Genomic DNA, 25,227 nt, shown 5'->3' with positions numbered 1-25,227 from the left:
TAAAAAAATATATTTAAACTACATTCTTATTATGAAGCGGGTAAGGCCTAGTTGATTTCTTCACCGTACCACTTTAGCGTAGACATGATGTTTAAAAAAAAAAACTGACATTACGTACAAAATATGATTGGATGGCGTGTAGCGTCACGGCTTCACCCATTTAGTTATGGATTAATGTCTTCGTGTTCTTCTGTCAAATACTAAAACCGTCTCTCTCTCTCTCTCTCTCTCGTCTTCCAGCCACCGCCGTGGCTCCTCCGCTTCTCTCTGTAAAAACTCCATGTTTCTTTGTCTAGATTCGTGCTAATTAAAAATTAACCAGCGGTATCACAAACATGCGATTCCGCGTTGTGAAATTCCGAAATTGACCTGGAGAAATCGCCGATTCTGATGGCGGTTGTCACCGGAGATCGCTACCTGGAGAAGCTAGTCCACTTCGTGGAGCAGCAGGCCGGTTCGTTGATCGACGGCAGCCTAGTGCTGAAGCTCAACCCGGCTGGGTTCCACTACGTCAACTCGCGGCTCGAGGCCTTGCACGAGCTTGAGAGCCTCCTCGCCGGCGCTCCCGTCGACTACCTCCGCGCCTACGTCTCCGACCTCGGAGACCACCGCGCGCTTGAGCAGCTGAGGAGGATTCTAAGGCTCTTGACATCCCTCAAGGTCGTTTCGGTGCTGCCGTCTCCCGCCAGGGACCCTACGCCGCTGTCGTTTCGGCCGTTTGGGAGGCTTAGGGTTTTGGAGCTTCGAGGATGCGATTTGTCCACCTCCGCCGCGAAAGGGTTGCTCGAGCTGCGGCACACCTTGGAGAAGATCATTTGCCATAATTCTACTGTGAGTTTTCCTGGATTTTGCTCTGCCTTTCAGTGTTTTGATTAATATCTGTTTTCTCAGCTACTTAATCAGCATTTTAAGTTCTTAATTTGGTTAATTATGCCCTTGATATGATTAAATTGATCGAAAAATTATGTTAGGATGCTCTGCGGCATGTGTTTGCGAGTAGAATTGCAGAGATTAAGGACTCACCGCAGTGGAATCGCTTGTCATTCGTTTCGTGTGCTTGTAATGGCTTGGTTCTCATGGATGAGTCTTTGCAACTCCTTCCTGCTGTCGAAACTCTCGACCTTAGCCGGAACAAGTTTGCGATTGTTGATAATCTTCGGAAGTGTGTCAAATTGAAGCACCTAGACCTTGGTTTCAATCAGTTCAGAACCATTTCGTCATTCAGTCAGGTATGAATTTAGCTTTCGTTTGCAACGCATTGGTCCACACTTGATTGCTTTGAGAAATTGTATGCACAAATTTGTCTGAGAAGAGTACATTTTTATAGTCCCTAATACTGAACAGAGTTCAATTTTTTCAGTTAATATTTAGTCAAGATTGTTTATTTTGGCGCATATTACATGGATTAAAGTACTGAGAAGTTCTTTTACTGTAGTTTGAGTTCTATTGCCACAAAGTTTCTATTTAGGAAATAGATTTGGACCCATACTCCGATGTTGTTGGACCATGCAGGTCACCTGCCGTTTACTTAAACTTGTTTTGAGGAACAATGCTCTAACTACATTGCGTGGGATTGAGAATTTGAAGTCACTTGAAGGGCTTGATGTTTCCTACAACATTATTTCAAATTTTTCAGAGTTAGAATACCTTTCTGGACTTCCATCTCTTGAAAACTTGTGGTTGGAAGGAAATCCGTTGTGTTGTGCCCGTTGGTATCGGTCACAAGCATTCAGTTATGTCACTAATCCAGACAAAGTAAGTTAAGATTCATCTTTTTTTTATTTTTCTTCATTCTTCTGGACCTGAAGCACATCGATCTTAAATATAAAATTTTGAAGCATTCATTACGTATTTTTCAGGTCATTTGTTAGTTTTATTTTTCTAACTTTTGTCTTTTGATCTGTCGTATGGCGGATTAGTTGAAGTTAGATGATAAGGAGATCAGCACCAGAGAATTTTGGAAGAGGCAACTTATTGTTGCTGGCCGGCACAAGCGACCTGCCAGCTTTGGGTTTTATTCTCCTGTAAAGTGCGATGATAAAGGAGATTCAAGTCCTAACAGAAAAAGGGTAGGTCACTGTTATAGTTGTTGGGAGTCTTTATCAAGTATTGGTATAAATTCATAGGACGCCTTGGTATTGGGGGCTGGTTGTTCTTTACCCTTGAATTTGATTGAACCTCTGCCTACCCCACACATAAATAAGTTAAAAGGGTGAAGTGAATGTGCCTGAATTCGGGTTCTTAATCTGTAAGCGTGATCTTATTTTTTAGTGTTATCGTTCCTGTATGTTGAATGAATCATGTATACCTTTTGATTTTATATTTGTGCTATGCATATCATCCACTCCATTATTGACTAGGCAGTCATAAATCTTGCATTGTGCACTCCATTATTGACTCGACAGTCGACAATCATAAAACCTTGCATGCTTTCTGTTTTGCAGAAAAAGGTATCTCGTCTTGCTTCAATTGTTAATGAAGAGGAGAACACATGTTCTGACCAGGACTCTGTGTCTTGTGACAATGAGATTCAAAGCAGAGAGGAAGTTGTCATATCTGACAATGAAGCTGAAATTGTTGATTTGATGACTAGAGTTGAGCTAATGAAGAAAGAGCGCTCTGTTCTTTGGTTGCGGGAGTTCAAGGAGTGGTTAGATCATGCTTCTGAGAATGATGTAGACATCAGTAGATATAGCAGGGCTAGACTGCATCTTGAGAAGGAAAACTATATAAAAACCAAGGCAAGCCGGAGGCAGCTGGGTGAAAAATTAACATATGTTCCAGACTGCGTCCAAGCATCAGGAGATGAGAGTAGTACAAATGTTTTAGAATCAGACAGTTCCTTCTTGGATATATCTTCTGGACATGCCCATCACTTTGACCAAATTATTTCAACGGGGAATGCTGGTAGGGTCAGCCCTGTTGGCATGGATAGTAGAGATCTCAGGGAGAATTTAAAAGCTTATTCTCATGAAGGGACAAGTACTGTCAGTTTGGAGGCTAAAAGTTTCCATGCTCAGATGTTCACCACTCAAGGAGGTCATAGGATGATCCAGAATTTGAGCATGTCTGCATTATCTGTTATTGATGATATTTCAGAGTCTTATTCATCATCTGCTAACCCCGGATCACCGCCCCATTATCAAAAGGACATTCTTCGTCGTAGACATAACTTAGAGGAGGAAATTTTACAGTTATCCGCTGGGTCATATTCTGTGGCATCATCGGATAGTAATACCAGCTGTTGTGAAGATGAAAATTGTGAATCTACGCAGTCGGTTCCTGAGAACTGGTTAAATGAGAGTGCTGAAGAATACCCACTTTCAAATCGTTTCAAGTATTATGACATAAAACATGAGGTTGACAGACGTTTGGTTGGAGTATCTGCCAGTGATGTTCCTGCTGATGCTCATGATGTTGAAATTAATAATTGCATTAATGAAGAATGTGATTTTCTGGAGAGGAGAAAAGGAATACAGAAGACTAAAAGAAGAGTTACTGCTCTACTAGAAGATGATAACATGATTAGGCAAGCAGAACCAGCACCAAAATCAAATGGCATTCTAGATAATCATGTAGCGCAAGTCGAAAATAAGCAAGATAATCAGTATTTTTATGGGAGTGATTTTCATGAAGTTGATAAGAAACAGATGTTGGCAGATAGAAGCAGTACCCCACTAACTGAATTCTTATCTCCAGGGAGTGATGAATTTATTGAGAATTATTTCAATACAAATGTCGCAGATTCACAAAATCACGAGATTTGTAAGCAATGTTTGTGTTGCTGTTGTATACTTGAGCTGGATTTTCTTTCCAGAGAAAGGTGAACAGTTTGAATTTGTCTTTTTGTGCTTGAACCGTATACAGTGTAGTGTCCTATAAGGCTATAACAAGGTTTTCTTGTACATTGTAATATTGGTGCTTATGTTGGGTCAGCTTTTCAGACGTTTCTGCTCTTTATATGTTTATTTATATTTATTTTGCATGCAGAGATGTTGCTGTTGTACTTAGTAGTGAAGACAAGCTTTATATACTGCTCATCGGTGTTGCAGGAGATGGGTCAGGTTAGGTTACAGAGTCCTTCTGGTGATTTATATATCATAAAATTTTCCTCTTTGACAATGATTACTTGGACAACTTGTTCTTCTATCTGGTTAGATATATAAATGCCGATTTTCAATGGGGTCTTTGTTTGCAGGCACTATCTTAAAGTTAAAGGGTTGCCACAGGGTTGAGGATATCAGAGAAGTTGTAGTTGGTATAGGGCTCCAGGTCGTGAGGTTAGTGCTTAATGGTACTTACTATTTATAGAAAATAGGTATGATTGCAACTTTCTAACAATGTTTTTTCCCGTTGGCTTAGGGTGTATGTTGGGGGCAGTGCAACTTACCTGTTTAAAACTAGAAGCATTGAAAAATCAAGACAACTACTTTCTACTTTAATAGCTATCGATTCTTTTGCGCCAATTGGAGGACTTTGCTTAAGAAGGTAGTTATTGTTTTTCCCTTTCAGATGTCTATTGTATATTTGATTACCGATGCGAATATTAGGATTTCCTTCTTGTGATAGACTCGGTTTTTGGGAATTTAAATGGCAGTTTGGAGCAGGTTCAGGTCAAGTTATTTGAGAAACAAATATGCGGAGGTTCAAAAGTGAGCATATTCCAGTATTCTATGGTGCAGTTTTGGTGTAGTTATAATGAAGGTATGCTTAGGTCATCGATTTTCATATTTAATAGTCAATGATTGTACTAATGTCATGAATTGAATTATTTACAATCAAAAGGCACGAAGTGTACAATAATCATTTTGGTAAACTTGTCGAGAACATCTTAGAATAAGGGACGTATTCCCATAGTTAACTTTTGTTACGCTGCTGTTGGTTTTGTATCTATGAAATTTAATGATGCTTACGTCATTATGCTGAGAACACTTCAATACTGAGGTTTCACCATCACACTCTTCGAACGTCCCTTTTGCAGTCTAATTCTTTTTGGTTATTTTGAAAAGAAAAAAAAAAAAAAAATCATGCTTGGTAACATTCTTATATCTATATGACAGGTGAATCATGGTTTTCAAGATCATTATTTGTGGCTGGAGGGCACGTATTTTTGTGTTTTGAAGACCTGATGCAGTTCAGCTCTTTGTCCGTGGATGCGTCTTTGCCCACATATTTTTCACTTGACTTATGTTGCTCTATTGCCGACATATCTGAGTTGGTAACCCCTCATACTGATTTAGCTTTACCCTTAAAATTCTATCGAAATGGACTCTGGCAAATTGGTTTTCTGGTTCATTACCTGGATTCAGTAACATTTTCTTTAGGGCTAGGGGGTAAAATCATTCAAGACATTAATAAGCACGTCTGTCCTTCAGGTTGTTGATGTCAGAGAAAGTCGGTGTGTAACCTTAGCTGTTGAGTGTGCAATGTCCGAGTTCTGCCCCTCAGGCTCAGCCGCAGCGGACAATTCAGACTCAAGTGCAAATGAGAAAAGGATAGCTCCAGGCTCCATGACTTGGAAGCTCCAGTGGTTTTCCGAAGAGAGTCCGTTCAAGTTTGTGGCATTGTTGAAGGCAATCCACGAAGGTATGACCGTTACCCCTTTGCTTGTACGGTGTATATCGTGAATGAATCCCTTCGTTTTTTCGCCTTACGGTTTTGTTAGTTTCATATTCATTTCATTCTTTTAAATTTGTTTCTTTGCCCACTTTGTTTGTTTGCCTGCCGGCGTTAGTGTGAGTTGGCCAGAATTCGTTAATTTGTTTTCTTAGTTTTAGCTGTTCTTTTTCTTATGTACATTCTGTACAGTGTACAACATATAGGAAAGAAAATCGACTCTTTTGCCAATTGTGCACACAAATTTGGTTTCAAGCGAGCATGTTATTTGATTTGATACACGGTGCGATGTACGAGCTCGAATGCCCTTACCTTGCAACACTCGGTTCCAACAGTGGTATCGCCGAGTGTTGCAAGGTGAAGGACAAGCGACATCTTAACCAAAACGGAAAGATGAAGTGATGTAAAACCAGAAAATCGAGCTAGAGAGATAAATAGGATGTGCGGAAATCATATCCCTTTCATCTTTTATATCGTCAAAACAAATAGCTGTTTGTGCCTTCGGGCTTAAATACAAAGAATACCCCGAAACAAAAATGCCGTAGAATTCTAATCATTATTTTACATCGTACCTCGTAGCGTTTATGTCATCGCTACGAGGGCAGCACAAACAGTTGAAAGAAGCTAAAACCAAAATCTCAACCCTTCTTACAGAGCTATAAATCTTCAAATTAGCGAGTTTAGCTTTTGGTTTCCTGGCTGCGACGGTAGAAACTTTATTGTTTTTAGCTGCAAAAATTCAGCTTGGAACGAGCGGTTTAATGGCGAAACCAGCCAATATCCACCCCCAAATATTTTCCAGTTTCCAACCATCAAGAATCTAACAGTTGGATAAGCAAATTGACTTGACAACTCAATTACTCTGGGGCATCAATTTCTTCGTATGAAGCTACATTAGATCCGGAAACAGTTAGTTTAATGTGATGTGAGATCCTGGAATACCAAGCAGGGAGAAGTCGTAAATGTTCCGATGTAATGTAACACCCTGTTAATTCTAAACCCGTATAAGCACTTAGAAGAGAGAAGTAAGGTTCATGAAGTACAAGAAACTCCAACAGCTTTTACCTCTCATCTTTGTCAGGGACCGGGACAAGAGGTGTGATGATATAGTAGCTCCAGGAAGAAAGCAACGCCTTCTCTTGCCTTCTGATAATCTGCCAAGTCCCAAGCCCAAAAGTGACAGCTCCAGGAAGAAACAGCAACCATCTCGACAATCTCGACCTTTCCCTCCCTACACAAAAAACAAATAAAGCATCAATCTTTTGAATATTTCGAGCAAATTATGAAAACCCAGAAGCAGAAAACACACGAACATCACAGTGGGCCCACCTGGAGCTTGGGAAGAGATGGTTGATTGGGACAAGGCTGCTGGGGAAGCAGCATTAGGGGAGGAGCTGGAGAAGGAGGAAGATAGTGAGAGTGGGGCCAGATGTTTGGGGTGAGAGGAATGGGACCCACTCGAATAATAAAGCTTGGTTATGGTTTTGGCAATGGAGGTTTTTGCTGCCATGTCGACGAATCTGGCAGTTGGCTGTGTTTCTTGCCGCGATCGAGGAGGAGGGCTTAAAGTTTTGAATTTTTATGAACTGCGTGAAAAGTGTGCAGCTTTGAGGTTTAAACCGGGTCCAAACTTCAAACCTAAGTGGTTTCCGAAAAAAAAAAAAACTTCAAACCCAAGTGAAGAAGCTCAATAAACACCGGTTTAGTGGAACTGTCGTACTACCACATAGTATTACAATTCAATGTGGTACAACACAATGGAAAAGGATTCTTGCCGAATCCTTTTTCTAGGGATCCTATGATCTTATTCGTTCATTGCATATAGTGCGGTCAGTTTTCATTAGGTATTATTCATATTAAATTTTGAAATGATTTCTGACCGCACGATATACGATGAACGATTGAGATCACGGGATCCCTAGAATCCCTAGGAAAAGGATCCGACGAGGATCATTTTCCCAACATAATTGCCAAACGAGAAAATTTTAAATATGATAGGATTTTAAGTGACACGTGTCGCTAAAGTGAGTAATGCTAAAGTGAAAAGTACATGAAAAATGGTGTAAGAATGACTTGGGTATTTATAGAAAAAAAATTAATTTTTTATTTTAAATTCGTCCAAAATAAAATTCAAATTCCAATGGTAACTTAACGACAGCTTGCCGTTGCTAGCTGGCGTCATGCTAACGCTAGGTAGCTGTTGGCATTCAAATGGGTTGAGCTAGAAGGCTGGCAAAATGTCAAGCTTGACATTCTGGCGCTAAAGGGCTGGCTGTAAATGGTAAGCCCGCTGGCCTGATTTAGGGATTTTGGCCCAGTGGGGCCCACAATTTAGCCCTCAGTTGATGACGATTTTCGCGTCATTCCGAGCTATTTTTAACCATATGACCCTTTAGCTAGATCAATTGGAAATGACCTTAGATGCTCACTCAACGAAATGGACTGCATTGACCTGGGAACCATCTTCCTACGAATACAATTTTCAATGCACATAGTCTCACCCTTTGTGAGATTAGTTGGTTAAGCCCACCACATGGGTACCATTTAGCGACATAGTTGAAACTTTCCCAACCTAAGATACATTATAACATGAATGATAAATACCAATCACCACCTAAATTAATCGGCTTCGAAATTCAAACCCAATTCGCCATCATCTCCTTCTTCTCCCATGGTAATACCTGCAAGCTTCATCTCTCATCATCTTTTTTATTTCACTCACTGTTCTTGGTTTTTTTTAATCTGGGTTTTTGTTAAACTGGACTTTAGTACAATTTAAAGAGTTTTTAAGGAAAAACGGCGTTACTGGCGCGTTTGGTCCTCTGAAATGGAGGACTGATACAATAATGCAGTCAGCCCTTTTAGTTGCCCAGGTTTTTTGAGCAGCTATGCTTGCAGCTGTCGATTCATCAATTGTGGGTCTTGCATTCAGACGCTCGTAATTTTCGATTTTCCCTCAAATTTTCTCTTTTTTTAAGAATTAAAATTTTTTTCTTTCTTTTTCTGATATTCAATCAGTTTTTCCATGTCTCGAGTTCTTAAAAAATGGGTTCTTTTCGCGTTTGGATTTGTGGGTTTTAGACAAATCATGGTTTTGTTTGATTTAATGACATAGCAAATTCATTATTCATATTCTGTAATGAGGCGATATTTAAATTACTTTTACTTTACAACGAGATGAGAGGATTTAAATTCAGATGCAATGAGATGAGTGCATTACTCTAGTCAACTGGACTAATTCACATGACCGAGATGCTAGTAATAAAACTTGGTGTATAGAATGATTCGGAGCATACTAAAAAATTCCAGCAGCAAACAAAACACAGTACTCATTAATCTGATTAGATGGCTTATGACTGATGATTGACTAAACTGAAAACCCTAAAATGCTGCAATGATCAAAGCCATGAAGACGACAGCAAAACCAGATCCGGCGAGTGGGGACAGCGCGTAAGCTGCACTCTTTGAACTGCCGGGAGAGTTGCCTGAGGAAGAACCTGGCACAAACAATCAGTAAAAAACACTAATCTAACTGTGAAGCTATCAAAGTCCGGCATGTTTTCGTTGTCATTTAATCGAGCACAGATACTAATCTAGGCGAGAAGCGACGAGTTTGATCGCTGAGCTGAGACCAAACTAGTTGAGGATTTGACATGCTGAGATATCAAATTGAAAAAATAGGCATGCTGAGATATCAAATTGAAAAAATAGGTAAGAAAAAGCATTAGGAACTTACTGTTGTTAGAAGGTGATGCTGTACTGACTGGTGATGCTGCATCTGTGATGAAGAAAACAGCAAATTAAGATAACCAATCGAGAGTATGTTCGCCTGTCTCTCTCTTGATGTCATATGTCATATGAGGAGAGAGAAAAAAAAGAACCCTAATATATACACCCGGTTACACTTAAGATTTTGCTCTAATTTCAGAGCCTCACGTAAAGGTTAGTGCCTTTCCTTTGTTGTTTTTCAAACAAGTAGAAAAGAAAGAAAAACGTCTATAATCCATGGAAACAAACATATGAATCCCACAAACAAAATCCAAAAAATTTAAATTTAATTTGATTTAATTAAAAAAAGAAGGAAAGCTCAATCACCCTTTTTGCATACTGAAATGTCAGCATTGGCATCACAAGCCTTGGAAAGCTTCAAGGCATCACCCTGCGTTATGTTAAAGTTGCTCAACATGTCATCGTTGTTGAAGAGGGTGCAAAGGCACTCGGTACTATCCAAAACCAACTTCTTTAGTGGCAAGCAGCACGTTGAGGGAGCCTTCTCCGGCGCCTTCAAATACGCCTGACAAGGAATCAGTTTCTGCACGCATTGCATGGAAGAATCACTACCGCCACCAGCAGCGCCCTCCTTATCAGGCAATGCAGTAAGCTTCCGGCCATGGGAGACTCCGAACAACTCGAAAAGGGACAGAAACAAGAAGGGAAGCAAGTGTTTTGAGATCGAAGCCATTTTGTGTGGAGAGTTTGTGTGTGTTTTTGTTGGTTCAAATGGTTTGGTTTGTGAGACTTGTTTGGTGATATCTTATATAGTGATGAATGAGTCAAATGTGATTAGACAGACGCTAAAATCTTCTATGTGTGGAGTTTGGTTTTTGGTGACGGATTTTGTTGCCAATTCCTTCCCTCAGTCCCCATTGAGTAGAGGTTTTATCTGATCCAGCGATTATTTGTTATATGGGTTTTACTTTATTTTCCATGGAAGTTATATTTTTATGGTGAAATCCGTTGTGTCATCATCAAGATTTCCTATGATTTTTACCCTCATCAGAACAAGTATATGCGTACAGAAATGCTCCTCCTCCGTAACCGTAAGGGCATATCTATATATTTATTTATAATTGCAAGAAATTTTTTTGCATGGCGGTTAAACTGTTACGTCGTGTTGGTGATTAACGTGTGATAACAGACGTGAAGGGCATAGTTGATGTGTCTTAGAGTCTAGCGTCAATAAATAAATCCACGTGTTATAATATGAATAACCTGATAATACTATGTGACGGTGTGACAGTTACACTGAAAAACTTATCGAACGTTGCATAACTCTTTGCTTGAAAACAAAGTAAGAAACCTGCAACAACCTAATATTGGCAGTCAAGACATTATGGTAAGTTGGTAACCAGCTAACAAAGTTACTCAATCAATTTGAATTTGTCATGTTTGAACAATAATTAAGCAAAGTTTACAACACAAATTTTGCTTTGGTACGAGAATTAACATGAAACAAGGAGTTGCCCCAACCCCTTTACTTGTATTATTGGTCGAACCAAATTTATAAGTTAACGTGAATCCTTGCGAAATATCGATGTGTGATTGAAACTGCCTCGTTTATGTTTCATTTTCACGAAAATTCTTCTATGTTTTCGGCGTATCTTATACAATAAGAATTTTAGCCGTTAAATCTTTGGTTATTAGATCCTTAATCAAGAATATAATAGTCAAATATCTCAGTGTATAGAATATCATGAAGCATACTAAAAAATTGCCTATATTATTTTCAACAATCAATCCGAAAAAGATAGGCGATTGATAACGCAAAATCCATGCAACAAGGTGAAAGGAAGTGATAGAGCTGCCGGAACCCCTCTTTACTTTTACAACTAGTTGAGACAATGCTACAAGTTACGCTAACCTCTTTATCATATTTTAGATCAAGTTCTTGTGATAGATATTGGAGGAAACTGAAAATATAAGCAATATTTAGAAAACGAGTACCTAGAAAATGAACAGAATCACAAGATTCCGTACGTTGTGAAGTAGGTTGAATTAAATGTTTGATGTTGTATTAACTTACTAACTGATTATCGCTAATCGCTTGAAAGTTACTATAAGCTCGTACTTAATATAGCTTAGCATGCTTTGCAGTTGGAGATGAGTGTTTGTGTAAGAAATTTGAGTTTGGCACACTAGATATTGGCACGGCTCAAGCAAACCATGGAGTCGAATCATGAATCGACCTGAGGGTAAGCTTGAACCATGCCAATGCTGAGATTGCTATCGCATGCCTCGACTCAACGTGATCGGAATGGAAGTTCTGCTACAAACTTCTCCATTATATCATGAGAGCTTCAAACTTGTCTTACTAATTTGGAAGCCAAAACCGAAGCAAACGAGGCAAAAACTTTGGAACATTAAGCAAAACATTCTCCAAGAAATATGAAGCATCTGTCCTTCTCTTCACATTAAGGCCTGCAAAGTTCAAGAATTATTAAAAACGCAACTGGTTGATTACAAGAACCAACGCTTTCAACCTTTTTCTTTACTATCATGCAACTTCTCTTTTGAATCTTCTCGTTTAACTTTTTTGATTTTTTTTTCTTATCCTGTAATGTTTCATGATAATTTAAACTATTTATTTTATAGCTCACCTTTTAAAATCAACTATGCCAAAAATCGACCAACTTTGAAATTGTTTAGCCATCTAATGGTTATCTATTAAATAGACAAACTATGTCGTTTAGTTAGCACTAAAAATTTGAAACATTAATCGAATGGCTAAACGATTTCTATTTTGGCTTACTTTTTTGTAGTGTTGGTCTTTTAAAGGTAAACTAAAAAGTAGACAATTCTAATTAATTATTGTGCAACATTGCAAAATGAAAATAATCAAGAAGATTGAACGAACAAATTCGACCGAAAAGTTCGGTAGCATCCCCGTCCCACTTACTTGCATTGTTTCAGTTGGACACCAAATCATTTAACCTTTTCCTGACATTACCCCACTTTGGAGCCATTGCCAACAAATTCCTGTACTGTTAGTGCTGTCTACATGCATAATAATGTTGAATTAATTATAAACTAAATACTCATATTAGTCTTGACGGTTTTTAACAAATCCCTTCGTTGTTCTAAGAAAATCCACCAACTCAAAGCTAAGAGACAACACTTGTATTATCAAACAAGAACATTTGTTCTTAGTTAAAAGGGGTAACTGAAGTGTTTTTAGACAGTAATTTGCTCCCGTATAAAATTCGTGAACCAGAAACAGTTGCTTACGCGCGCATCAATAACATCATAAATGTAAAATCATAGTAATCAGAGTTCATCCGGGAATAATATGGTCACGTACTCTAGAACCATAGATGAATGGTTCGTAACTCCCTACATTTTGCTTACAGGCACGCTTTTGTTATAATCGCAATGAATTTTGGAAAAAATTCCACGTGCTTCCATAACCCATAAAACCCTCTTAACTTTTTTTGTCAAGGGTCGCTAAAAGATTGGTATCAGAAAGCACATTTGAGCTGCCTGGTAGTAATCTGAAACGAGCCCTTAACAATGTTACGAATCATATAGAACAAACAAGCTGAAATTGGGTTATTGAGTTTAGCAGGATCAAACTATTGAGTTTCGTTGTTCTTTTTGTTCGAGCGACGTCGTCGTAACAACATAATCTAATCCAATTGAACTTGGGTGCAAAGGAAGAGGATACTGCTCTAGCCAACTTAATTACATTTAGGGTTTGTTAACTATGTTTTCGTTTGCTTTAGAACAACAATGACAGACAGGTTTGGAAAACATTAACTCTGCCAAGTTTTCTTCAAATCGCCAGTGAAGAGGAAGTTGTCTCATGTGCCCAAATGAAACAAGAACAGAACATCATCCGGAAATATCAAAGCTATTTACTGACAAACCAAAGGATAATCGAAAGCGACAGGGACACACGTGAAAGTGCTTTCCCATAATTCTTGCCGTCCGATTGCTTACAGCATTCCAACACTAAAGCCAACACTAAAGTTACTTTGATTTTTACCGTCACCTTTCGTCGACATTTCATCCGGCCTCTCCCTTCTTTTATACCATTTCACACTTCAACCCTCAGGTCTCAAAAACTTCGTGAGGCCTGAGCCAAAAAGAAAGGCTCGAACTGAGCATCACCGGTTGAAACGGCGAAAGTGGCGAAAATGGGGCGGAATGACACCAACAGAAGCCTCGAGAGTCTGTTTGACATGGACAAATCAGTTGCTGCTAAAAGTTCTGTCCCTCTTCGACCCATGAAGATGATTCCGGGCCATGGACTTGAGTTCAACAATCTTTCGTATAGTGTAACAAAGAAGCTGAAAAAAGACGGGGTTTGGATCAAGAAAGAAGCTTATCTTCTCAATGATATCTCTGGCCAGGCAGTGAGGGGTGAGATCATGGCCATCATGGGACCTAGTGGTGCTGGGAAATCCACATTTCTTGATGCATTGGCGGGACGGATTGCTGAAGGGAGTCTGGCAGGCTCTGTTAGAATTGATGGAAGAACGGTTAGAGATCTGTAGAAGTTTTTCTCTGTGCAGGACGTCCAGTCTTTTTTTTTTTTTTCGGAAACTGAAAGAGAATGATTGCATATATAAAGTTGATTCTTATTTTCAGGTTACTACAAGCTACATGAAGATGGTGTCATCTTACGTTATGCAAGACGACCAGCTTTTCCCTATGCTGACTGTTTTTGAGACGTTCATGTTTGCAGCTGAGGTTAGGCTTCCTCCCTCCATTTCGAGGGACGAAAAGAGAAAGAGAGTCTATGAACTCCTTGAACAACTCGGCTTGCAGGTAAATTTGAAGTCTCTTTCGCACGCATGTGCGCATATGAACTCAACTGCACAAATTATACATCTTGATTCTGATGAGGTTATATACGCAGAGTGCAACACATACTTACATTGGAGATGAAGGGAGGAGAGGAGTGTCGGGAGGAGAAAGGCGGAGGGTTTCAATTGGAATTGACATCATCCACAAACCTTCACTGCTGTTTCTTGACGAACCAACTTCTGGTCTTGACTCTACAAGCGCTTTCAGTGTTGTGGAAAAGGTAAAGGAGATCGCTCGAGGTGGTAGCATCGTGATGATGACCATCCATCAACCTTCATATCGTATTCAAATACTCTTGGACCGCATGACAATCCTAGCAAGGTAAAATTTTGCTTAAATGTGTTAAATTTTTCTGAATCGTAGGCCGCTCGGTCAGTTAATTAAGGGTTGCAAATATAGACTTTATGATTTGGCACGCATGATGCTTGTTAACTAAGCTATCTAATAATGTGGTTGCAGAGGAAGACTGATATATTTGGGAAGCCCGCACGGTCTATCTGCTCACCTTTCTGGATTTGGAAGGCTAGTTCCGGATGGTGAGAATGGCCTCGAGTATCTCCTGGATGTGATTAAAGAATATGATGAATCAACCGTGGGACTAGACCCGTTGGTGTTGTACCAACGCGATGGCATCAAACCTGATCAGGCGTCCAGAAGCCCAGCTCTGAAAACACCAAGGAGAACTCCTTACAATAAGACTCCTGCGTCCAAGCACGCAATCAGCCTCCGTAGTCAAGCCTTTTCCATTCGAAACAGGACACCTGGACCAGGCCAGTCTGGTCGGTTTGATTATGAGGAAGCTGATGAGGATTTCGACAACTCCCTCGAAAGGAAGTCGGTTCATATGACACCAATGCATCATCAGAACAGTGGTGTGTATAACCCTCGTCTAGCTTCGCAGTTCTACAAGGACTTCTCTGTCTGGATATACCATGGAGTCAAGAGAACCCCTCGCCGCCCACCATCATGGACTCCTGCTAGAACACCTGGAGTGACACCACTCTCAGTCTCGGGTATGATGAGGAGTCAAGTTTCGAGCCAATATCCCACACCACGACTCATCCTGCAGCCACCAAGACAGGGTAGTACTAAAACCCCTGTACTCTTCAGCCCTTCAATTGACTCCTATGCACCTTCCTATGGAGAGTTCGAAAAAGAAGACGTGCTTGATGAGCCTGACCTCGGTCCTAAATTTGCAAACCCATGGCTCCGTGAGGTTGCAGTCCTCTCATGGCGCACAGCGCTCAATGTGGTTCGCACTCCTGAACTCTTCCTCTCGCGGGAGATTGTGTTGGCAGTTATGGCACTCATTCTGTCTTCCCTTTTCCAAAATCTGAGTGGTGACACCTTCAAGGACATAAACCGGCTTCTCAACTTCTACATCTTTGCAGTCTGCCTGGTTTTCTTTTCGTCCAATGACGCTGTCCCGACTTTCATCCAAGAAAGGTTCATTTTCATCAGGGAAACTTCTCACAATGCTTATCGTGCTTCTTCTTACGTCATCTCTTCTCTCATTGTGTACCTCCCATTCTTCGCCATCCAAGGTTACACATTTGCTGCCATTACCAAGTACATACTTCAACTCAAAAGCAATGTTTTCTACTTCTGGATCATCCTCTATGCCTCACTCATCACCACCAACGCTTACGTGATGCTTGTGAGCGCCCTCGTGCCGAGCTACATCACAGGGTATGCTGTTGTGATAGCTACCACAGCTCTTTTCTTTCTGACTTGCGGCTTTTTCTTGAAGCGCAACCAGATACCGCTTTACTGGAGGTGGGTGCATTACATCTCTGCGATTAAGTACCCGTTTGAGGCAATGCTAACAAATGAATTCAAGGGAATACGTTGCTACAATGGCACGGCGGCAGATCTCACCCCCGGCCCTTTAGGAGATCTGAAGATCAGTCACCTGCACTTAACATCTCCATTAGTAAACAAGAATTGCGTGCTTATCGGACAAGATGTTATCTCCTCGATGGATATCAAAACAGATAACATCTGGTATAATGTCGGAATCTTGCTAGCTTGGGGTGTTCTATACCGGATCTTATTCTACGTGGTCCTCAGATTCTATTCCAAGAACGAGAGAAAATGAAGACTGTTTGTATTCAAGTACCTTTGCCTCTGCTTCGAAATTGATGCTTGGAGATGATAGCCGGTGCCTTATTCATGAATCATGCAGCAAGCTAGTTCATGAAAGCAAGTTATCTTTCAACATTTTTCGTTTAGAAGACTTCATAATAAACAATAAAGCTTACATTTCGATGCTTGATCATGTCGGGACATAAACATAAAGAGAAGTAGAGGAAATGCAGATAATTTCATATTCGTAACTTCCAGTAAAAAAAAATCCGACTGGGCGAGAAAGCAACATTTTATTTCCAGTAAAATACACAGATTACTATTTTCAGGACACAAGTTTTGTCGAAATATAACAATCTTCTCAGATGGAAATCTCTTCCAGTTTATGACTTAGGAGGGTACCGTTCCAAAATCCAAGCGCATCGCGCGAGGATTAGCTCAGACTGAGCCTGCATGTTGTGCAATCTTCCTTTCTAGTGCAGTTTTGTCTGCCCCCACCATCTTGTCAACCTCCTTACCGTTTCTTACAAAGAAAAAGGCCGGAACACCGCTGATATTCCAGTTTGCAGCCACATCTCTTGCCTCATCAATGTCAACTTTCAAAAACACGACTTTTTTGTAATTTCCAGCTAAGCTTGTATACAAAGGAGATATGAAGCGGCAAGGACCACACCATGTTGCTGTGAAGTAGAGGATTGTAAGGCGCGACATCTTTGAAGCAGCATTCAATTTTATCTCTAATTCTCTGGCTGAGTGTATACCAATGACTTCCCCTGTCAAAACCAAAAAAAAAAAATGCATTAAAAGAATCCCAAGGAAAATTGGATGAGCCAGATGAGCTAAGGAAAGAAAGAAACGAAATTATACAGATGATATCTTGCAAATGGTGTTATGAAGTTGACATGAACCTTTAAAATTACCTGCATTAATGTACTACTAAATGGCGTATGAATAAAAGAAATCAAATGTCATACCATCCTTAAGAGCAGACAACGCATCTCGTTCCTGCATGAAATTGAAAGAATTGTAGTTTAGTATAGTATGAAGGTTCTCTATCACTACGCCATCGTCTTTGTCTTTGTCCCAAATCGTGGGGTCAGCCATATCCATCCCTTATATGAGGTCATTATTTAGTGGCACAGGGAATTGAAAGGAAAATGACTCCAGCCTCCACAAGGCCCCACAGATCATAAAATGAATGAATGAGCAAACACATACTGCCAGCTTCTTAACAAAAGCGATGTGATATTTCTTGACAAAAGCGTTATTAACTCTAATACAAGTACTCACTTGAGCTTCAGCTTTCCGCTTCCTCTCCTGTTCAGCACTTTTTATCTCCCTTTCTTTACTCAGGCGTTCATATTTTCTGCGATGCTCTTCAATTTTGTGGACATTAGGTTCAACCTGAAATTAAAACGAAATTGTTCAGGAACAGTTTCGCTGAAAGCTTCTCCTTCTAGAATGAAGAAAATCACCTTTTTAAGCACCAAACCAATCTCCTCATCATAATCTAACTTTGATGCTACATGCAGATCACTCGCTGCTTTTTCCCATTGACCCAACATGGCCTTAGCCATTCCTCTTATTTTATATCCTTTTGCAGAGTCGGGGTTGATCTGGAAAAACATAAATATAGAGATCACTTGTCCATATTCACTACTGAAAAAAGTTCAAACTTCTTGTACAGTGGATACAAGAACAAGTAAAGTGAGGGTCATCGACCAACCTCTAAAGCTGCATTAGCATCACAAATTGCCGCATTTGGTTTATTCAATTTGACAAAGAAACTAGCTGAAAGCAAGGATACCAGGTTTCTAAGGGAACGATACATACGAAAAAAGACGGCCAAGACATGAAAAAGATATAAGCACAACTAAACAAAAGAGAAAATTGAATTTAGAAAAAATAATAATCAATTTACCTCTGGTTGCTTTTAGTATAGCTGAAACTGGATTCAACATTATGGCTTCTGTTATAAGATCTATGGCTTCGTCCAGCTTACCTGAAAAGAATGAACAACCAATTAAAAGATAGTGAAAAGACAAGCCGAGAAATCTCAACTACAAATGCTAATTACAGTTTCACAACAAGAAGATGCCATACCTTCAGAGACAGCATCAATAGCTTTTGATTTTTCTATTTGTGCAGCATCCTGCATTTCTTCCGTAACTTCAATTGACGGGTCTCCCATCTGGACATGAAAAATAGACCCAGTACAGCTTCTAAAGGAAGAATCATTTAGAGAGTTAAAATATAAGCGTAACAAGTCACGGAGGTATAACCCTTACCTTCTGTGGAGGATCATTATCAGGCTCCACAACATCAGTAACATCCAACTCGATATCAGATTCAACAATATCGTCATCATTATTCCCAGATGGATCACGTTTGGCATCAAAGTGTTGTTTCGTGTCTGACATGTCACCATCATCTTTATCCTGTTACCAGAACCAACACTACAACAATATACAACCCCACAAACAACAAAAAGAATGCTCGAAGTTTTAGGGAATTTGTCAAAGTAGAATTATGGGTAATCATGTTATTTCTTTGTCTGGTATAATTCGTAAAAATAAATATCATTGAAGAGGACCACATCAAGAAATTCTCTTAAAAGCATGAGAAAAGTGAGCAAGTGTATGGATGTTGGAGCCGTTGAGCCAATTGCTATTGTGTTCATTTAAATCTTCGCAACCCAACGGCTTTAAACATCCACACTCACTTTTCATGGTCATAGTAGGATTCCTCGAACCACAACACGATGCAACCAAAGTACTTAGAAAGTTTAATCAAGCGTGCCTGTGCGCCTACGTGTGCCAAACTCTTACAAAAAAACACAGGGGGAAATGTAATTCCCGTCACTCATAAAACCTACTGAAATTTGAAATTCTGAGAAAATGAAAACCTCCTATACAATTTCAAAACGAGGAAAAGTTGGACTCTTGACAGATCAGCAGCACAGCATTCCCGGAACACCTTAAATTATGTAATTCCACAATTCCCAACATGCATATACACATATGATACACGAATACTAACTAGAAAAACTGAAATTTGTATAAAGATTGAAGCTTTACTGTTACTGTGAAGAAATAAGAGCTCTCACCATTTTCGGAACCGGCGGAATCCGAGCGCCGAGGCTGCAAACAAATAAACCCCACATGCCAAAAACAAAGAATTAGATACCAATCACGTACAATTATATACAATCAACATACAATTCTATACAATCGTATACAAAGATAGCAAAGTTGATGCCTTTGGAGATATGACTTGAAGAAGGCGAGAGAAGGGGTGTGAACAATTGAAGGGTTTGACTTGCACTTGCTGATGAACTCCTTCAGTTCTTCTACCTTTGCAGCATCCATTCTTCTCTCTCTCTCTGTCTCTCGCGAATCAGAGGAATCACTTTCCAGAAAAGTCGAAAGCCGAAAGCGCTTGAAGCTTGTGGAAGGAATTTTTGAAATAGGGATTCGATGAGGGCGCACTGTACTAGTAGTGATGGACTTAACCGTTACTCGACCCTCCAATTTTTACCGCGTTCGGATCTTCTCGGCTTTTGTTAAGTGGTTTTTCAGAGCAGTGTTATTCAGATGTTCAATTTTTTTTTATCCAACATATCCTTCAATTTTTTGTCGTCTCATCGAATGCTTTGAAGATGATTAAAGAAAATAAATTAACAGAAATCTGTGAAAGATAAAAATAGGTGTGTGAATAGTACCATAAAAAAAATAAAGAGTTGGAAGAGATAGAGTCATGCGAATATCATTTTTGAAAATTGGGATTGACCTCAATTGCAAGGGGGCACGTACAGTGATACACTGTTCTAATCAACTGACCTAATTCACGTACACGACTTCGTTTGAGTGTTTAAAACTTAATCCCGACAAGTTTGCCAGTTGGGTCATGTAATCATTATGTGTGTGTGTGTGTGTGTGTTTTTTTTTTTCCCTTTTGAAAAGCACGTGAGACAAAGCAAAATCGAACAAAGAACCTCAGGTGTCGAAATACCTTCTAACCACTTGAATTTCAAGTCAAATACATCCATTTGTCCTATAATTGTAATTTGCATTCTTAGAAGGAAAACAAATATTTGCTTCAATTTCATCAATGTCAATTGGTACAACATATCAATACAAAAACATGGCCTCTAGAATTTGCCTTCCAATGCAGAAAGTAAAGCAATACATTTCTACAGCACAGTGAAAGGTAAAAAACAGAACACTTATACCATATATGTACATATCTATCATATATTTATCTAATCCCTCAGGTCCAAAAATGATCTTACAACTACAAGCACAAAAGAGATTGTTAAAACAATGATCTATGCCAGTTGGAAGCTTTTGTTACTTCTTCTCTTTTCGACTGCACACCGCCACCATAAAACTCTAATTTGTAGCTTGGGGAGGACAAGAACCGAAAGAGTTGAACGAGTAACTCAAACCTTGTGATCCGGGCATGCTGCGGTCTGGAGATTTCCCACTGACATTGTACGGTCCTGTACTCGTCATCCTAAATACACAAAGTTCAATGTCAGTCGATAAAAGTTAAGGATGGTGCTCAAGTCTGGAGGAGATAAAAAATTGTATCAGTTTCACATTAAAGGCGTTTAAGATGGAGTTTATGCAGTTCCAGGAAATATTGGTTGTGATGGGGTGTTGAAATTTGGAAATTAACAACGAATGGTAATTTCGTTTCTGTATAAACCAATGTAAGCATGTATGGAGGGGAAAAATAACCCTTGAAAGTTACCTCTCCTTGCGCTTCTCGAAAAACCGAGCCAAGGATGCTTTACGTGCTTGAGGCACAGGTACTGCAAACACAGGAATAAAGAATTGTTCATGCTCATATTTAACAAATTCAATGAAAAAACAAGAACAGAAGACGTTGTGTATCACAGATATAACCGTAACACTAGCATACCAAAAACAAAACCCACAAAGTTATACCTGCTGGAATCAGGTTCATCATAGCCGATCCCACTGAACTGACTACTGGAGAAGGCTCTGAGCGGTCAATAGGTGACGCTGAAGTTCCTACTGGTTTCACTATAGCTAATTCATTAGTGCTATTAAATGTTCCTCCAACGTGAGAACTACCATGTGAATTTGCAGAAAGAGGGCTTGGAAGCGCAGAGATTGAACATTTAATATGGGACTGGTTCCCGAAAAAACCATCACCTCCTAGTGAAGGCCCAGGTATCGGTGAATGCACTTGAGCTACGGAAGGTGATTTACAATGAGTCGGAGACGATCCATCTCCAGCCAGCAACATAATAGCTTGGGCCTAAATAGACAAATAAAGAAATTAATAACAAATAACCTTGAATTTATGTACAAACTGAAGAATCAAATTTTCAAATATAAGATACCTTCTCAGGAGATATATCATTATAAACGTTCACAGAACCAGCATAAAAGATGGTTAACTGAGCAGGCGCCCCAGAAGAATTGGATGTGTTCCTGCATAAGAAATTCAACTTAGCTTCTCGAATTTCCAACTAGTTATGATTCAATATATGTTGTACAATTCCATTTGCTAACAAGCAGAACTGTGGTCAGAATATGGTCTGTGTTAAAGTACCTGAGATCGGTGGTACCAACTACGGAGGATGTAGAAGGATGAGCAAATAGAGGGGACAAAACTGGAACTCCTCCAAGTGGTTGCAGTTTTATGGTAGAACCATTATTCCCAACAGGAGCATGGGATTGGAGAACTGGAGAACTCAAAGTAATTGGGATCTGGGAGTGATGAACTGAATGTGCATCAAACTGCGGCATAGGATATATTGTCATTCCACAGTGGTTTCCAGCTTGCTTATCAAGAACGAAATTTTTCTACAAAATTTGTGCAAAAAAGAAGCCTATAAAGCAACTTTAAATCAAAACAACGATTCAAATTTCACTTATTCAGTAAACCGACATGTAAGAATATTGTTCTCAAATCCTAAATACCCGAGGCCACGTTGAAAAAGATTCAGAAAGTAGGAGAAGAAATACCTGAATTACACCAGAGAATGACTTCTGGCTGGAGTGAAAAGCATCAGCAGTTGAAATAGTCATAAATGCAGATGTATTATCATGAACAGCTTTTCTTGGCCTATCTTCTTGAGGAGCCTTGAAAGACAGGAACTGCGGAAGTGCAGAAACCTTGTTTGAAAACGACCACTGCATCCCTGAACTTCTAGGTACCGCTGCAAAATCAATAAAAATGGAGTGTCGGGCTAATAGTTTGGACGAATAAATCCTTCACAAATAAGCAATATGGGAAGTTTTAGGTTATATGGCTCTGCAAATAGATGCCAACAAGAAACATGTTTCCCTTGGAATGCAGTTACAGTAATTTATACCCGAGAGCACAAAAACAAATCTCAACATGAGTGTCCATCACAGCTGTCTAACTGAGATGAACATAATATTAACACAACAAATCTTTTAAGTAAAAAGATCACTATAAATGATAATATGAATACAGCCATATGCAATGCGCACATTGTCGGCATACGTTATGTTCTAAATAGACGGGGAAGCGAGAAATGAACAATGAACTTGAAGAACTGGAAAGCTCCTATAAAAGACCTTAAAGATCTAGCAAACTGCTACAACATTTTATGACCCTCCTTTTGGAACATTTGCGCTGCACGCTTTGTGGTATTATTATTATGGGTATACTTTATATCGGGTATGTTTATTTACTACGTTTTTATTATAAATCTCGGTTCCATCCAGACAGGCAGTATCTATTCACAACAACAGATTTAAGAACAATGTATACAAAATTCAGAACGCAATAAGTTACATGTTATCAAAAAGAACTATTCAATTACATTGCCTTATAAGATTCATCATTCACAAACTTAAAATAAATGTTTCCCATTTGCATAAGTTTTTTAGTATAAAATGCTGTATCACCTAACAGCCTTGATCAATGCGAAAATTCTTCTAATATGCAAGCGAACGTGACACATTACTTTAATGCATGACATCTCATATGCTCGTTAGCGAAAAAAAAATAATCCTGCATAACCCAACAAACTAAAATATGGAGGAAACATATCAAAAATGGAAGAAAACAAAGGGCACATTTTATTATGTTAGCAAGAAAGAGTATAAAACTAAAGACAACTACACCATGTTCTTATTGATCCACAAGTCAACACAGTAACGTTCAGGAGCCCGAATTTACCCTTCATGTATAAATCCGACATTTTTTTTTTAATTTTTATACAAGCGATATTTTGCACTAAATTCATCCAAATTAGTGGGAAAGGCATTCAAACTTGGTGTAGAGGGAAGAGCACTTTGCTCTAGTCAACTTGAGCAAGCTCAGGTCTGCATGTATAAATCAACCTTGAGCAAGTTAAATCGATATTTATCTTTACCGCAACGGATTTGTAGCTCAAGCTGTTAAGAGCGCTTATCCTTGCACTGAGCTCATGAGTTCAAAAAATCAGACCCCCCTCCCCCGACAACGCTTGTGTCGAAAAAAATTGATCTTTACTTTAGCAAGATGGATGCTTTTGATCAGGAAAGTGGGATTAAGAAACTAAAATGCAAATTAGTATCGTTAGATGAGTTTCCAAGCTCCACATGCAACCAAACAGATTCAACACAAGCTCAAAATCCCACAAGTAAAAGTAACTCAACAATTACAATTAATAACCAAATAAAAAATGAAAAAAATAAAAACTTGAAAGCAAACCTGAATTCTTGGCTTCACCATTGGTTTCTTCTTTCAGAGTCACACAACCATTGTTGGAGCTCAAACCCAGAAAATCCCTCTCCATTGTTCCAACCTTTCAGCTCAAAAACCCACAAAAATTTCAGACCCAAATTCCACCAAAAGCAACAAAGAAGCTAACTTTCTTGAATTCTTTAGAACCCCGATAGAACCCCAGCAGGAAAAAAAAGCCTGAACTTTCAGAACCAAAGCTCAAAATTCTTGCTTGTTTGGATAGAGAGGAAGACAGAGACATATCACATGCGGATGAGGAAGACTAGCCAAGTAATATAATTTCTCAACAGCTCCTCCTCTCTCTCACATTTCCATTGTGTGAGAGTGTTGTATCTGGACCGTCGGATTTGTAAAGATTGTAATTTTGTGTTGGGTGGTGGTGCCCGGCCACCGGCTGGCTCCAGGTCGGAGACCTTCAGTTACCACCAGTCGAAGATCACGTGCGGCACCGAAGAGTGACGCTGGAGAGACACGTGGCGGGAAGTTTTATTTTACTTTTTTTTTTTTTTTTTGAAGTGTTGTCTTTTTTAATGAGGTTGGGTTTTTGCATGTGAGCATGTGGATGACTTGAATTATACAATGTCGAACCGTTTATGAACTGTCTTACTTTTAAGATAGTATTTTTAACATTTCTTCTCTCGTGAATCAATGTTTCTTGTGGTCCAAAAAATGACGTAACGTGTGACGAACTTTGCAAATCAAATAATTAACTACTTATTATTTTAAGAAAAATTAATGAAAAGTGCTTAAAAATTTTGAGTTTTAACGATAAGGATAAAATAAATGATAAAGTGAACAGTATTATAATTGACTTTTAAGTGTAAAAATATAATTTTTCGTTAAAATCAACTGTACTAAAAACTTTTCGTTAAAGTTTCCATCTTTCTATTGTGCAATGTGCAGTTCACATACGGAGGCGGGCATGTGGCTGGCATGAGAAACAAAATCCAAATGCTTTTATTATTGCATATTAAAATAGACTTGTGGAATGCATTGTCCTTGCTTGCATTATAAAAATACCCATTTGAGCTCACCAACATATTTAATTGATTTATAGATATTCACATTTCAAAATAGTTATATTGAGTATGTTGTTATATTTTGAATGATATTATTTACATTTTTTTTTAACTTCTCATATTATTTTTAATTTCGACTATAGAACCAAATGAGTTAAAAAATATTAATAGACAAAAATTAATA

General features: G+C 39.0%; 5 protein-coding genes and 1 long non-coding RNA gene across 14 annotated transcripts; 2 read left to right on the top strand and 4 right to left on the bottom strand.

Moving 5' to 3' along the window:
• The first annotated feature begins 121 nt into the window (after nucleotides 1–121).
• On the top strand, nucleotides 122–5,860 carry LOC137713381 (uncharacterized). Of its 4 annotated transcripts, none has more exons than XM_068452669.2 (11): nucleotides 122–831; nucleotides 972–1,229; nucleotides 1,513–1,755; nucleotides 1,920–2,069; nucleotides 2,445–3,823; nucleotides 3,991–4,064; nucleotides 4,199–4,280; nucleotides 4,363–4,488; nucleotides 4,598–4,704; nucleotides 5,061–5,218; nucleotides 5,376–5,860. In XM_068452669.2, the coding sequence occupies exons 1-11, from the start codon at nucleotides 391–393 to the stop codon at nucleotides 5,625–5,627; spliced, it is 3,270 nt and encodes a 1,089-aa protein (XP_068308770.2). In that variant the 5' UTR covers nucleotides 122–390; the 3' UTR covers nucleotides 5,628–5,860. The 4 variants fall into 4 exon arrangements, 2 of the variants coding, with proteins under 2 accessions (XP_068308770.2, XP_088540305.1); XR_015955726.1 differs by having other exon boundaries at nucleotides 129–831; nucleotides 4,608–4,704; XR_011065298.2 differs by lacking the exon at nucleotides 5,376–5,860 and having other exon boundaries at nucleotides 129–831; nucleotides 4,570–4,704; nucleotides 5,061–5,200.
• Nucleotides 5,861–8,869: 3,009 nt separating this feature from the next.
• LOC137712522 (Bifunctional inhibitor/lipid-transfer protein/seed storage 2S albumin superfamily protein) lies at nucleotides 8,870–10,294 on the bottom strand. Of its 3 annotated transcripts, none has more exons than XM_068451595.2 (3): nucleotides 9,712–10,294; nucleotides 9,353–9,394; nucleotides 8,870–9,113 (listed from the first exon to the last, which is right to left on the bottom strand). In XM_068451595.2, the coding sequence occupies exons 1-3, from the start codon at nucleotides 10,076–10,078 to the stop codon at nucleotides 8,998–9,000; spliced, it is 525 nt and encodes a 174-aa protein (XP_068307696.2). In that variant the 5' UTR covers nucleotides 10,079–10,294; the 3' UTR covers nucleotides 8,870–8,997. The 3 variants fall into 3 exon arrangements, with proteins under 3 accessions (XP_068307696.2, XP_088540307.1, XP_088540306.1); XM_088684181.1 differs by having other exon boundaries at nucleotides 8,870–9,101; XM_088684180.1 differs by having other exon boundaries at nucleotides 8,891–9,394.
• Nucleotides 10,295–13,028: 2,734 nt separating this feature from the next.
• Nucleotides 13,029–14,845, bottom strand: LOC148691053 (uncharacterized). The gene is made up of 3 exons (XR_015955760.1): nucleotides 14,708–14,845; nucleotides 14,020–14,515; nucleotides 13,029–13,851 (listed from the first exon to the last, which is right to left on the bottom strand). It is a non-coding gene; the product is annotated as an uncharacterized LOC148691053 (long non-coding RNA).
• Nucleotides 13,527–16,474, top strand: LOC137712994 (ABC transporter G family member STR-like). The gene is made up of 4 exons (XM_068452219.2): nucleotides 13,527–13,874; nucleotides 13,984–14,163; nucleotides 14,255–14,523; nucleotides 14,662–16,474. The coding sequence occupies exons 1-4, from the start codon at nucleotides 13,530–13,532 to the stop codon at nucleotides 16,298–16,300; spliced, it is 2,433 nt and encodes an 810-aa protein (XP_068308320.2). The 5' UTR covers nucleotides 13,527–13,529; the 3' UTR covers nucleotides 16,301–16,474.
• An 87-nt stretch (nucleotides 16,475–16,561) lies between these two features.
• Nucleotides 16,562–19,809, bottom strand: LOC137712995 (TPR repeat-containing thioredoxin TDX). 2 transcript variants are annotated; one of them, XM_068452220.2, is made up of 10 exons: nucleotides 19,546–19,809; nucleotides 19,394–19,427; nucleotides 18,576–18,725; nucleotides 18,391–18,478; nucleotides 18,209–18,289; nucleotides 18,014–18,078; nucleotides 17,763–17,903; nucleotides 17,578–17,691; nucleotides 17,262–17,292; nucleotides 16,562–17,060 (listed from the first exon to the last, which is right to left on the bottom strand). In XM_068452220.2, the coding sequence occupies exons 1-10, from the start codon at nucleotides 19,653–19,655 to the stop codon at nucleotides 16,726–16,728; spliced, it is 1,149 nt and encodes a 382-aa protein (XP_068308321.2). In that variant the 5' UTR covers nucleotides 19,656–19,809; the 3' UTR covers nucleotides 16,562–16,725. The 2 variants fall into 2 exon arrangements, with proteins under 2 accessions (XP_068308321.2, XP_088540417.1); XM_088684291.1 differs by having other exon boundaries at nucleotides 18,576–18,743; nucleotides 19,546–19,642.
• Nucleotides 19,810–20,368: 559 nt separating this feature from the next.
• Nucleotides 20,369–24,572, bottom strand: LOC137713389 (protein TIFY 6B). Of its 3 annotated transcripts, XM_088684810.1 has the most exons (8): nucleotides 23,992–24,272; nucleotides 22,290–22,483; nucleotides 21,874–22,127; nucleotides 21,662–21,752; nucleotides 21,471–21,576; nucleotides 21,240–21,338; nucleotides 21,043–21,103; nucleotides 20,369–20,802 (listed from the first exon to the last, which is right to left on the bottom strand). In XM_088684810.1, the coding sequence occupies exons 1-8, from the start codon at nucleotides 24,074–24,076 to the stop codon at nucleotides 20,679–20,681; spliced, it is 1,014 nt and encodes a 337-aa protein (XP_088540936.1). In that variant the 5' UTR covers nucleotides 24,077–24,272; the 3' UTR covers nucleotides 20,369–20,678. The 3 variants fall into 3 exon arrangements, with proteins under 3 accessions (XP_088540936.1, XP_068308779.2, XP_068308781.2); XM_068452678.2 differs by having other exon boundaries at nucleotides 21,240–21,576; nucleotides 23,992–24,572; XM_068452680.2 differs by having other exon boundaries at nucleotides 21,240–21,576; nucleotides 21,874–22,061; nucleotides 23,992–24,360.
• Between the last annotated feature and the right edge of the window lie 655 nt (nucleotides 24,573–25,227).

This window comes from Pyrus communis, chromosome 14 (genome assembly GCF_041283825.1).
Source record: "Pyrus communis isolate YQ-2024b chromosome 14, ASM4128382v1, whole genome shotgun sequence".
NCBI classification, from domain to species: domain Eukaryota; kingdom Viridiplantae; phylum Streptophyta; class Magnoliopsida; order Rosales; family Rosaceae; genus Pyrus; species Pyrus communis.
This window is presented reverse-complemented; position numbering and strand designations above follow the sequence as displayed.

Coding starts and splice junctions, on each gene's coding strand:
- LOC137713381 (XM_068452669.2), top strand. CDS start 391: ATGGCGGTTGTCACCGGAGATCGCTACCTGGAGAAGCTAGTCCACTTC. Junction 4,281..4,362: donor ATAGGGCTCCAGGTCGTGAG/GTTAGTGCTTAA, acceptor CCGTTGGCTTAG/GGTGTATGTTGGGGGCAGTG. Junction 5,219..5,375: donor TTGCCGACATATCTGAGTTG/GTAACCCCTCAT, acceptor TCTGTCCTTCAG/GTTGTTGATGTCAGAGAAAG.
- LOC137712522 (XM_088684180.1), bottom strand. CDS start 10,078: ATGGCTTCGATCTCAAAACACTTGCTTCCCTTCTTGTTTCTGTCCCTT. Junction 9,395..9,711: donor CATTTCAGTATGCAAAAAGG/GTGATTGAGCTT, acceptor TCTTCATCACAG/ATGCAGCATCACCAGTCAGT.
- LOC137712994 (XM_068452219.2), top strand. CDS start 13,530: ATGGGGCGGAATGACACCAACAGAAGCCTCGAGAGTCTGTTTGACATG. Junction 13,875..13,983: donor TTAGAATTGATGGAAGAACG/GTTAGAGATCTG, acceptor TCTTATTTTCAG/GTTACTACAAGCTACATGAA. Junction 14,524..14,661: donor CGCATGACAATCCTAGCAAG/GTAAAATTTTGC, acceptor ATGTGGTTGCAG/AGGAAGACTGATATATTTGG.
- LOC137712995 (XM_068452220.2), bottom strand. CDS start 19,655: ATGGATGCTGCAAAGGTAGAAGAACTGAAGGAGTTCATCAGCAAGTGC. Junction 18,479..18,575: donor ATAATGATCCTCCACAGAAG/GTAAGGGTTATA, acceptor TTTCATGTCCAG/ATGGGAGACCCGTCAATTGA. Junction 17,293..17,577: donor AGCGGAAAGCTGAAGCTCAA/GTGAGTACTTGT, acceptor AATTTCATGCAG/GAACGAGATGCGTTGTCTGC.
- LOC137713389 (XM_068452678.2), bottom strand. CDS start 24,076: ATGGAGAGGGATTTTCTGGGTTTGAGCTCCAACAATGGTTGTGTGACT. Junction 22,128..22,289: donor CATTCTCTGGTGTAATTCAG/GTATTTCTTCTC, acceptor CAAATTTTGTAG/AAAAATTTCGTTCTTGATAA. Junction 20,803..21,042: donor TTCGAGAAGCGCAAGGAGAG/GTAACTTTCAAG, acceptor TTGTGTATTTAG/GATGACGAGTACAGGACCGT.